Source organism: Chiloscyllium plagiosum, unplaced genomic scaffold (genome assembly GCF_037043375.1).
Source record: "Chiloscyllium plagiosum isolate Xiang-an unplaced genomic scaffold, Cpla_swu_hap1 HiC_scaffold_2, whole genome shotgun sequence".
Classification (NCBI taxonomy): Eukaryota; Metazoa; Chordata; class Chondrichthyes; order Orectolobiformes; family Hemiscylliidae; genus Chiloscyllium; species Chiloscyllium plagiosum.
The window spans coordinates 97,455,049-97,467,561 of NW_028270140.1; the positions used below are offsets into that span (position 1 = coordinate 97,455,049).

The following is a 12,513-nucleotide window of genomic DNA, read 5'->3' on the forward strand; positions in this document are numbered from 1 at the left end:
TGGATAATTGAATTTGCTTCTGTACTACATCAAAATGTGAAGCAAATCATTAACTGAATGTGTTCATCACCTCACTTGCAGTAATTTTAAATATCTCATGAAAATAGAAATGATATTTAGGAGAGATATGAAATGAGATGTTGATTTGTTGTCACCTGCTTTATGTTATTGCAACAGTAAAAATGACCTCATTTTTGACTCCATTTGGCAATCCTTTGGAAGTGAGGGTGATTTGCTTCCACTTCAGTTTGATGGGTTTTGTGATGGCTGATTAGTTTGATGTGCGGTCTGCAGACTCTTCCACCAGTGAGACAGGTACTGTGTGAAGGATCAGTGGTTGTGGCGTTTGGAGGTTTGTGCACTTTCTCCAACATCACGATTTTGTTTTTGCATGTTGCTGAAGAAATTTGTGCTCAGTACCTTCCTGAATAACCTTCTCCATTTTGGTCAGTAAAAACTCTGAAACTATAATTTATTTAAATAATTTGAATGTGAATATAGGAGGTATGGTTAGTAAATTTGCAGATGACACCAAAATTGGAGATATAGTGGACAATGAAAAAAGTTACTTCAGAGTACAACGAGACTGTGATCAGATGAGCTGAGGAGTGGGAGTTGGAGTTTAATCTAGATAAATATGAGGTGCTACATTTTGGTAGGGCAAATCAGGACAGGACTAACACTGATTTGTAAGGTGCTAGGGAGTGTTGCCAGACAAAAAGGAGTGCAGATTCATAGTTCCTTGAAAGTGAAGTTGCAGGAAGACAGGATAGTGAAGAAGGCATTTGGTACCATTGTCATTATTCATCAGTGCATTGAGTATCGGAGTTGGGAGGTTATGTTGCAGCTGTACAGGACATTGGTTAGGCCAGTTTCAGGATGTTGTGCTCAATTCCAGTCTCCCTGCTATAGGAAAGATGTTGCGAAACTTGAAAGGATTTAGAAAAGAACTACAAGGATGTTGCAAGGGTTGAAGGGTTTGAGCTATAAAGCTGAGGTTATTTTCCTTGGAGCATTGGAGGTTGAGGAATAACCTTATAAATGTTTATAAAATCATGAGGGGCATGGATAGGTTGAGTACTCAAGGTGTTTTCCCCAGGGTAGGGGAATCCAAAACTATAGGGCGTAAGTGAGAGGGGAAAGATTTAAAAGGGACCTAAGAAGCATCTTTCTCACTCAGAGGGTGTTGCATGTATGGAATGAATAGCCAGAGGAAGTGGTGGAGGCTGGTACAATTACAACACTTAAAAGGTATCTAGATGGGTATATCATAAGAAGGGTTTAGAGAGATATGGGCCAAATACTGGCAAATGAGACTAGGTTAGTTTGGGATTATAGTTGGCATGGATGAATGAGTTGGACCAAAGGGCCTGTTTCTGTGCTGTACATCTCTATGATTCTATAACTGCCATGACAGCCATTTTGTTCCCCTTCGGCAGTTCTCCTGGCATGTTTAACCTTCTGCGGGATGCTTTTGTGGACATCGCTAAAGCCTTTCTGTTGTTCTCCTGGAGCAGTTGATTTCAGAGTCTGGTGTCTTCTTTACTTGGAACTCAGCCATGACAGGAGACTTTCCACTATGCCTTTATGATTGCTCTCATTCATTTGCAACATCACCAGTTTTAAAGGACTATAAACAAATGTGTCCAGAAGCTGATATTTTCATTGAGAAAGAATGTCACTATACTTCTTCCTCTATAATAAAAGAATTACAACGGACTCGCTGGAATCACTCAACTCAATGTAATAAGGTTCTTGAATAAATATACAGTTGAGGATTATTCACACCAAAGTCCTTCAGATAAATGTAATGTCTTGAACTTTCAATATTGTAGTCTTATTTTTGATTTGATCCCTTTCAAGCTAAATTTCCTGCTCAATTCCTAGATTTTGATAATTTATTTGTATCTTTAATATTGTACATGTATAAGTTAGAAATCGATCAAGTGATCATTACACTAGTGATATACTTCTTTATGATGGGTTCATTTTATTCATTCTGCCTATTTTTTGCTTTTGTTTAGGTTTTATCCCACCACCACTTATCTTTGGGGCTGCAATTGACTCTACTTGTCTCATCTGGTCAGAAACCTGCAATAAAAGTGGAGCATGTGCTGTATACGATAACGATTCCTATAGATATCTCTATGTCAGCATTGCCATAGGCTTGAAAACAATTGCCTTTATATTATACACAACTACATGGCATTATATAAAGAGTCATTCCAAGGAGTATATTCAGGGAGATGAAGACTCAGTCGGTCGAATGACCACATCAGATCTGTTTGCTTCAACATTAACATTAGATGCAGCTGCAACGGATTCAAACAAATCATCTGGAAGGACAACTTTGATCTATCATTTGGGAGAGAATGAAATGTGTGAAAACATTGAGTCTGTTCTTTAACATTTGTATGAAGTGACTGCACCATTTTGAAGATATACTTTTGTAGGAAAAACATTTTTAAACAAGTATTTTAAGGTTCTTAGGCATCACAAGGACACATTGAAAAGTGCTGTCCTTTTAAAAAAAGTTTTTATTATTATCTTTATAGTTTAAATTACAGCAATAGATAAGGTTTTTCAGATTCAGTATGGTTCACAAGTTAACAATACAATTATAGAACCAGTGCCAAGATCTGGCAGATACCAGGTTAGAATAAACAGTAGGCCCAAGTGGTCAGTTTTTCTCAACAAAAATCTTATTTGAATAAGTTTTATGCTTTTATAAGTACTTTATTTTGCATTTCCTGAGATGATATAATACAAGCTACACATTGTAATAACATGTCATGTATACTATTTGAATGAAATGCACAAGATTGAGATTCTATTGAGAATATCCCATTATCCAAGTGCTTGCTTCAAAATATGAATGAACAAATGTCTCAGTATCATCAGTGCTCACGTTAACAAATAGCATAATGCGTCTGATTATAGTTTCACCTCTGATTTCAAAAGTTTATCAAATATTTTATTTGGTTTCATATTATAGCCATCTTGTACATTCACAACACTGGCATTTCATATTGCCGTCATGTGACTCAAACTGAAATATTTCTTCTATCAGGTTATTGTAAAGCAGATGCTTTCTGTAACATTATCATTGAAGCAATTTGAGTTAGTTGACAAACAGAGACTTTGCTTATTCTTATTGCATTTAGTGCTGTCAAAAACAATGGTGCTACTAAGAAGCCAGAGTCAATGCCAAATGGTGCCTCAGGTCATAAACACCAATCTTGAAATGAAGCAGGACATACCAATTATTTGTTTAACTGATACTCATTTTGCTACCCAAAATTTACAAAACAATACTGCAGTAAACAGACAAAGATGATGCCTGCTGGATTAATGCAAAATTTTGGTTTCTTTTAAACTTAAAGGCAAGTTTGTGGTGTGAGCGACAGTCTTTAGACACTGTTGACATTTAAAACAAGTTTGGTCACTTCCTTCTATTACTGAACCCCTGCCAGAATGACATTAAGCTTTTAAGGCACAAGATATTTGCTTCTCAACAGCTTAAGATTGTTAGCTCACATCACAGTTACAACAGGTAATGTTACTTTTATCAGCTCTGTTGTGTATCAACAGTGAGGTCAAAGACAGCTTTGACAAGGACATTTTAATTGGGCTATGGTTGCACAGCTGGAACCCACCAGGCTATCTTTTCTTCTCTTGTAGAATTCATACTGACACCACATGGTTGTCCAGTTTCAGGTGTAACTGAGCTAACTGCAGCTGATTTTACACAGTTTGCACCTACAAAAAATAAACTACATTTAAAATGGCCCAGTGATGCCAGTTAATTTTGTAATACTTGTGAAAAGGAAAACAAAAAGCCACCTGTATTATTCATGCCATTCTTTACCTTGGTAATTGTAAATTTTAATATTCCATTTTTTCTACATCTGGGACATTACGAATACTGATGTATGTTCTGTTGAATCCAGTTGGTTTGTATTATTTATATTATGCTTTTTCACACAAAAATTTAAAAGAACAATTGCATTACAACTTTGTAAAGTTGATAATTGATTCCAGTGTTGTTTCCTTTGCAGAATGTGTATTTTGTAGTCTGAAGTAGTATGGCAGAAAATAACTTATATATTGTGTGTTATAAGTGTTAATGTCAAGAAACCCATTCAAATGTAAACTTACTATCAAGCGATAACTTATATTTAATATACACAACTTAATTCTCAAATGTGCAATAATTATTGGTCAAATATCTTGTTTGTAGTTTGCAATGTGCAATATTTAACACTGCTGGCAAATATGTTTAACATTAAACTTAGTGGCTGATTGATGGATCTGGCATTAGCATTGGGGGAGGGAGGTTGGCTGAGAGCACCTCCCTCTCTTGCTGTCAACCCACTCTCCCATGTTGGCGCCGTAAATGGCGACATTGTAAACTTTTCACTGTACTCCTATATCCCTGTACGTGAGTACACGTGACAATAAAATCTAATTCTAATTCTAATTCTTTCCTTCTGTGTCCACCCTTTCAACAACCATCACACCCCCTGCCCTGCTGATTTACCTCTGGCCTGGGTTGATCCTCAATCCTAGACTCCGGCAACAGCCATTACCCCCAGGTGACAGTATTGAGTAAAATAGTCTCTGATTGGCTGATAACACTCAGTGGATAGGATTTCCACCTCAGCACCTTTGATCCTTGGGAAGACCTGCTGGTAGCAACTTAAGTGCCTGAGTGCCATAAAATGCAACCCTCCCCCCAATTTTCCCTGCTACTCCCTCTCTCACACACACACAGGCAGGATAATTTTTTTTAGGGCAGTGGGAATGTGAGGTCGGAATGGAATTTCAGAAATTAAAAGTTGTCTTGCTCCTGTCCCTGCCATTTCAGCTCCACGAATGAGGCCTTGAACAGCCACTTAGAAGCTGTCTGGTGTAAAGCCATCCAATTAATCAAGATTCTAGGTCAGGATATCTGTGGCACAGGAGATATAGAATTAACATCAGGTTAGTAATTGTTTAAAAAATTATAAAGGCTCCTTGTTCTCTCAATCTTTATTTTTTAAGGCAGAAAGAATTTTAAAATGGAGTTAAACCTATACAGGTGCTGTCACTTTTACAAGCAGAGTCTGCTACCTCATTTAAACATGGTCCTGGTGATCTTATACTGCTTTGTCTAATGTGCAAAAAATACAGCAGTTAACAGAGAATTGCAAACAAATGAGTCAAAGACAAGCTTAACAGCTTGCTAATTAGGCTTCCAAATTTGGTGCCTCCTCTCGTTTAAATTTCAGAAACTGGTGTGACAATGTTGTATTGTTGACCCTCTGCCATTGTGCCCTGTTTTATGCTCACAGGGCACCTCTCTGGGCCCACCTGATATATAACAACGACAATTAGCCTGTTGTGATTTTCCTTCATGAAGCCAATTAATAGTTAAAAGGTGAATTTGTTATCCAAACACTGCTTATAGGTGGGCAGTTAAAGCTGGTGGGCCTAACCAAGGCCTTCAAACTTGAAAAAAGCAAGAACTTACTATAGAAGGTAAGTGACTGCCCCCAAGCATGTTCTACATCCAATTTCCCAATTTCCACTATGTACAGAGCCAGTAAGTCATCGCCAAGCCTGGTAGGGCTCCTTGAAATGCTGGTAAAATGGCTTGAAAATCATCTTTGAAAAACAATTGCTCATTTTATAAACTTCTAAAAGTGACAACCACAGCCGCACATACTATGAATGAATAAAATTTAAAATCCTCTGAATAACTCTCAGTCTTGTCCCTCTAGACATTCTAAGAAAAAAATAATTTTGAGCTGAATTTGTCAAATTTCTGTGTTGTCAAAAAGTTACAAGAAAGGCCAATGCGTTTCAGCTTTCACAGGAAAAGGGACCTGAATTACAGAGTATAATTTAAATAGAAATCTGTTTTTCTGATTCGCTGGTTGACTTGTGTCTCTTCGCTTCATGCTATAAACACGAGGCTTGTGCCATTAGTTAGGAAATAACCTTGATTATGGAGGAGGAGACCAGCGTGTAGAATTGGAGATAGTCCTCTGATATGGGCTAGAAAACATTCTTTTATACCTTTGTTACTTCTAGCCTTCACAATTCCAATAATCTCATCTTTGACTTCCCACTGCACAGTGTGAGTTCAAACATTAGTCTGTTGCCAATATCCCTGTAACCACTTCCATCCGTACAACTCTCCAGAATGTCTTTCTTCCTTCAGTTCTGGCTATTTGATTTCAGTATGCATTTGATTTTAAATGCTCATCACTGGGAGCTAAGCCTTCAGTTACTTGGGCCTGTAGCTTGGTATTTCCTTCCCTCAGTCTCCTTGCCTCAATCTTACTTCCCTTCTTGAAACATCATTTAAAACCTATTAAGGCAGATGACTATGGACAAGTTCATATCACTGTCAAACTCTGCTTTGTAACCCTCCTGTGAAGTACTTTGGGGTATTTTACTGCATTAAAAGCGCTATGTTAATGTAAGTTTTGTTAGGCAGGGATAAGAAAATAAAGTTATACCGCAGTTGAATGCAAACTTTGCCAACAGAAAGACACGTTAATAAATTGCCAAAACAGGAGATACATTCAAAATAACAGAGCTGTCACTATAGTCTAGCTATTGTAGCCTATAGATTTTGCTGTCTTCAGTACTTGCATCTACTTCTCAATGTGTATTTGCAATGAATTGGCTAGACAATGACATCTCTGATATTGAAGAGCTTGAAAGCAGGACAAGGTATATTTCACTCAGCATTTTTTTCTTGAAGTCGTTTAAAATACATCAGCTTTGTCTTGTAAATATATGCTGGGTTCTTCCATCGTGAAAGATGACAGTGAAACCTTCTTCTCCTCTTCACTGCCTGGTTATCCAGTAGCATTCTCAGCTGAATGAGGTACAGATACAAAGATTTTCTCGGACCCATTGATATTGAAGTGAGTTAGCTGTTTTTGGTATTGAACAAAAAAGCACATGCAGTAACTTCACTGAGTAACGTGATTAATAGGTATATTTGCCATTGCTCCTTGCAGACTTTTTTGCACTCTCCAATGAATCAGGATTGACCTCCCAGCTTGCTCGAGATGGAGGAGTGAAGATTATGCTGGCTATGAGGTCACATATTGTGACCACTAGTGTTGGGACCATTTTTGTTTCAAACCTACATTAATTACTTAGATTCTGAAAATCAATGAAATTATTTTTGGTAATAAACTTGAAAGTACTCTGAAATAGCAAGTAGCAGCCCAGAAAGTATTCAATAACCTAACTGAAGTATGTGATTGAGTCATACAATGGCGAATGAAAATTAGTGCAGACAAATGTGTGCTAGAGGGAGGCAATAAGGGCCTGCTGGCAATGAGCCACATTGGTGGAACCCAGGGCTGAATTGTTTGAGCCCCACGATGGAATGACTGGGGCTGGTGGTGCCAGGAAAATAGGAAAAAAGCCAATTTGGAGCATTTCCCCAACACATTCTTGTTCTCAGGGAACTTTCCAATGGCCAGACTAGGAAACAGATTTGCGACCTGCTCCACAGAGGTGAACAACCAGTTAGAATAATTAAGCCCTCCTCTTTTTTACAGGAGGTGGGATTGGTGCACAGGCAGTGACTAAATATAGTGCTTGTGGGGTGAATCATGGAAGATCTTGGCAGTGGTAAGTACGTGCAGCTGCGGGTGCATGCAAGTTAGCACAAGTATGATACCATTGAGACATGGTCCATACCAAATGAAGTGAGCAGCATGAGATCACTTACTAGAGCTCATGAAGAGAACATTTCTATCAAATTACCCGAAATTGACACTTAGTTGATTTTTAGTAAAATTCAGCCCATAGTTTTATTTTTGAATTGGCTTAGCATTTAACTGACTGAGTTTTAAAGAGAAATAGTCATTTTCTTTTAAATTATTTAACAGGCTTTTATGCATATATTACTTAGGACTTATTTTGCAGCTCAGCACAGTAATCATGGTTGATGCTTGGTAATGTGATCCCGATTTCTCTGGAGAACAAAGGAAGTGACTTTTTAGTAAACTTGTTACCAGCACTACCAATCACTGTGAAGTCAACATTAAAAACAAATTCCTTGAACTAAAATATATTGATAGGGTCTGAAACTCACCAGAATACTAAGGTATAAAAACAACCCTCGAGAACTCAGGTCCGTAAGTTTATAAGACATGGGAGCAGAAATTAGGCCATTCAGCCCTCGAGTCTGTTCTGCCATTCAATTATGGCTGATAAGTTTCTCAACTCCATTCTCCTGCTTTCTCCCTGTGATTCTTGATCTCCTTGATACTGAAAAACCTATCTATCTCTGTCTTCAATATACTGAATGGCCTGGTCTCCACAGCCTTCTGTGGCAATGATTTCCACAGATTCACCACACTCTGGCTGAAGAAGTTTCCCCTTATCTCTAAGGCTGTGCCCTCAGGTCCTAGTCTCTCCGACCAATGGAAACATCTTCCTAATGTCCACTCTGTCCAGACCATTTAGTATTCTGTAAATTTCAATTAGATCCCCCTTCATCCTTCTAAACCTGGTTGAGCATAGACCCAGAGTCCTCAAATGTTCCTCATACGTTAAGCTTTTCAGTCCTTGGACCAGTCTCGTGAACCTCCTCTGAACCCGCTCCAGGGCCAATGCATGCTTTCTTGAGATATGGGGCTCAAAGTTGTGCACAATACTCCAAATGTAGCCTGACCAGAGCATTATAGAGCCTCAAAGTACATCCCTGTATTTATATTCAAGTTTCTGCAAAATAATTGCCAACATTGCATTTGCACTGACTCAACCTGCAAGTTCACCTTGAGAGAGAGCTAGACCAGAACTTCCAAGTCTCTTTGCACTTTTGACTTCTGAATTTTCTCCCCATTTAGAAAATAGTCCATGCTTCTATTTTTCTTACCAAAGTACAAGACCTCACACTTTCTCACATTGTACTTCATCTGCCACATTTTTGCCTACTCTCTTAACCTGTCCAAATCTTTCTGCAACCTCCCCAACTCCTCAATACTACATGTCCCTCTACCTATCTTTGTATCATCTGCAAACTTAGCCAGAACGTCCTCAATTCCTTCATTTAGATCATTATTGTATAAAGTGATAAGTTGTGGTCCCAACATTGAGCCTTGCAGAACACCACTTGTCACTGGCTGCCATCCTGAGAAAGACCCTTTTGTCCCCACTCTGCTTTCTTCCAGACAGCCAACCTCTATCCATGCTAGTACCTTGCCTCTAACACCAAGGACCCTTACCTTACTCAGCAGCCTCCTGTGCAGCACCTTGTCAAAGGCTTCTTGAAGTCCAAGTAGATAACATCCATTGGGTCTCCATATTTGTAGTTAATTTAAGTCTTACAATTAAAGTTACATTGAACACTCCAGATCTTACACCAGTGCACAAATGTTGCTTATTTCTTGTTTGCATATCCAACCTGTTACATTCTCTTACTGTTTAATTTATAATAATATATCATCTACCATCTGTCAGATGACCTTTGTTTCATGTTGAAGCTAGGTGCCAGTTTAGAAAGAGAACCTCAAATATCATAATATTTCCATTATTACTTGAGCCACATGCAATTGGCATAGAGTACATCAGACTAGAAGTGTGGCTAAAAGATGAGTACGAGAGAACTGGGCTTTGGTTCATGGGAAAAGCAGCATCTGTACTGATGGGACGGTATATACCTGAACCATGCTGCAGCCAGTGTTCTTACCAACTACATAGCTGGGGAAGTAGTAGAATTTTAAACCGAATAGTGGAGCAAAGGATTAAACTTGGGAAGTGGTGTTAACCAAAGGATACAGACCAAAAGACCCTAAGACGTAGGAGCAGAGGTAGGCCATTGGGACCATTGAGTCTGCTCCACCATTCAATGAGATCATGGCTGATCTAATAATTTCTCAGGTATACTTTCCTGCATTTTCTCCATAACCCAGTTCAAATTGGTCCATCACAGTCTTGAATGTACTTAATAACACAACCTCAACAGTCTTCTGCAATAAAGAGCTCCACAGATTCACTAACCTCTGAGGCAAAGAAATCCTCCCCATCTGTCTCAAATGGGTGACCATTTACTCTGAGATTATGCCCTATGATCCTACACTCTAAAAGAGGAATACAACCTCTCAGCATTTACTTTGTCAAACCTGGTAAGAATTTTATATGTTTCAATAAGAATTCTCTCATGCTTCCACACTCCTGCCAGTACAAACACAGCCTCCTCAACGTCTCCGCATAAGAAAATTCCTCTATATCTGGAATTAACATAGTGAAGGTGTGACGATGCTGCTCCTTTGATGAGGTTATTCTGTCCTTGGTATTTTGTCAAGCGGGATCGTAAATGCAGAGGTTCTGATGTTGGTATGGGTTTTAGGGCCAATTTGATTATGACTAACAGATACTGCCTCAGGGAAAAAAGGCTTTCAAACAAACACTTGTACAAATAAAGGGGAGTGGCCAGTTCTCCCAGCTCACCTTTCTCTGGCTTGGTTTGGGGTTTTAGCAATCTGACAGTTTTTCAGCTGCTGGTCAAGTCTTAGCTGGGAACCTAGAGAAGCTGCTGGACCCAAAGAAACAGCTCCACGCTGATCCTCTCTCTCTCTCTCTCTCTGACATCTCTCCTGTAAGAATCTATGTTTGATTTTACTGTTTTTGCCAAGGGCATTTTTATGGCAATGTTGCAAGTATTTGGAACAGCATCATTAATTGCAATAGGGGGTGATTGTGTTTTCAGTTAAGTTATGTTACTCTATATTCTATTCTCTTTTATTCGTGTATAAATAAATTCCCTTTTGTTTAAAACTGACTGGTTAAGCCAGCTGCATCGCTCTTGTACATACACAATACACCTGCTTAAAACAACTAGAGAAGTTAGGGTCTAGGCTCCCTTCTTGAAATGTTTTGAGGGAGTCTGACCTGGTCCATAACAAACTTTCATGAACTATCTGAAATGCCAGCATGTTACCACTTAGATAAGGGGTCTAAGGCTTCACAGTATTCTATGTGTGATCTAACTATTGCCTTGGATAATTTCAGTGAGGCTTCCCTATTTTTACATTCCCATTCCCTTTGAAATAAAAGTGAATAGTCCATTTGCTTCTGTTACACCTGAATTTGAATGCTAACTTTTGTGATTCATGCATGAGGATCCTCAGATTCCCTCTGTGCTGCAGCTTTCTGTTTCTCCTTTATTCTTTATGTTACCAGTACTACATCACCAGCACCATCATGGGGAAATGAGATAATGGGATGATCTGTTTTAAACTGCTGTGTTGACAGAAATGATACATTTTTGGGGTGAGGATTGTGAGATCCCACACAAATCCTCATTGGCTCCTTGGAAACATCTAATTGCACAAAATGTAAGCATATCTGTCATGTTAATGGCCACCAGGATAAGGTGGTGACACACTGCTTCAGGTCATAGATCCCACTCCAGCAAATGGCACAGTTCTCTCATGATATCCTGGGACATCCTCAGTCTGTGATGGCATTGTGCCTTGCTCATCTGGAGGAAATAGTATTCAGGATGTTAGACTCTGGCACTCCTGTACCTCCACCGCCCATCGAGGGGAGATTTGCCTATGACCTTTTCCTGGAGAGGCTGTTCGGCTGCCACTGGGGTTGCAGTGGAGTGCTTGATGGTATATCTGTTCCTCCTCCATTTCTCTGCCCTTTATGTACCTTGGCCAGCAGCACTGATAACCCCTGCTGCAGCTGAATCCATCTGTCATGGCTCCAATTCAACCTTGTGTCTTCATATTAAATTAAAAGTCACACAACATCAGGTTATAGTCCAACAGGTTTATTTGAAAGTACAAGCTCTTCGTGTTAAAGTCAACTCAACCCTATCCTGCAGGTTCTTCTTCATGCAGAGAGTAATCAACATTTGGAAGTTTTTGGGGGGGAAGAGTGATGGAGGCAACAAGTTTGAAAATATTTAAAAATTAATCACATAAGCACAAAGACACTAGCTCATCAATGATTGTAGCTGGGCATAAAGTGTGTACCTGACTATTTGTTGGGTGAGGTAATTTAAATGGGTTAATGTTAAGAGTTAAACTCTTCCTAAACTGTTATCTAATTGGTGCCATTTAGTATTTAACTACAGTTTACTGTTAAAGTTAAGTTTCCTTCAATCTTAATCAGGGATAAATAAATTCCATGTTGCAGTTAGTTTGTTAGGTAGCTAGTTTGAACAGATTTTTCTAGCTAATGGTGCTGAATTATCTTTGTACATCTTCTGCTAGTATTGGACTTCCTAAGTCGACAAATTAAGGAAACAAGAAGACAGCAGTTCACCAATGAGTGCAATTGAACACAGTGTAATTGTAAATATCTGTGATTGCATGATTAAATGTTCAGGTCATGGGGAACTGGGTGCAGATTGGTTGTCTTCTACATTGTAACATCAATGTGATTCTGCAACTAATGGAGAGCCACAAGGATCAGTTCTGGGCTTCAGTTATTTAAAATCTATATGATGACTTGGATGAAGAAACAGAGAGTGACGAATCTAAG

The 12,513-nt window shown here is 38.9% G+C and overlaps 1 protein-coding gene across 1 annotated transcript in view; it reads left to right on the forward strand.

The window, feature by feature from the left end:
• LOC122559852 (solute carrier organic anion transporter family member 3A1-like) overlaps nt 1-4,204 on the forward strand; it is a 322,868-nt gene extending 318,664 nt beyond the window's left edge. Inside the window, exon 10 of the mRNA XM_087998848.1 lies at nt 2,025-4,204. Within this exon, the coding sequence (XP_087854974.1) occupies nt 2,025-2,407 (383 nt within the window). The 3' untranslated portion in view covers nt 2,408-4,204. The remainder of the gene's footprint in view (nt 1-2,024) is intronic.
• Nucleotides 4,205-12,513: the final 8,309 nt, after the last annotated feature.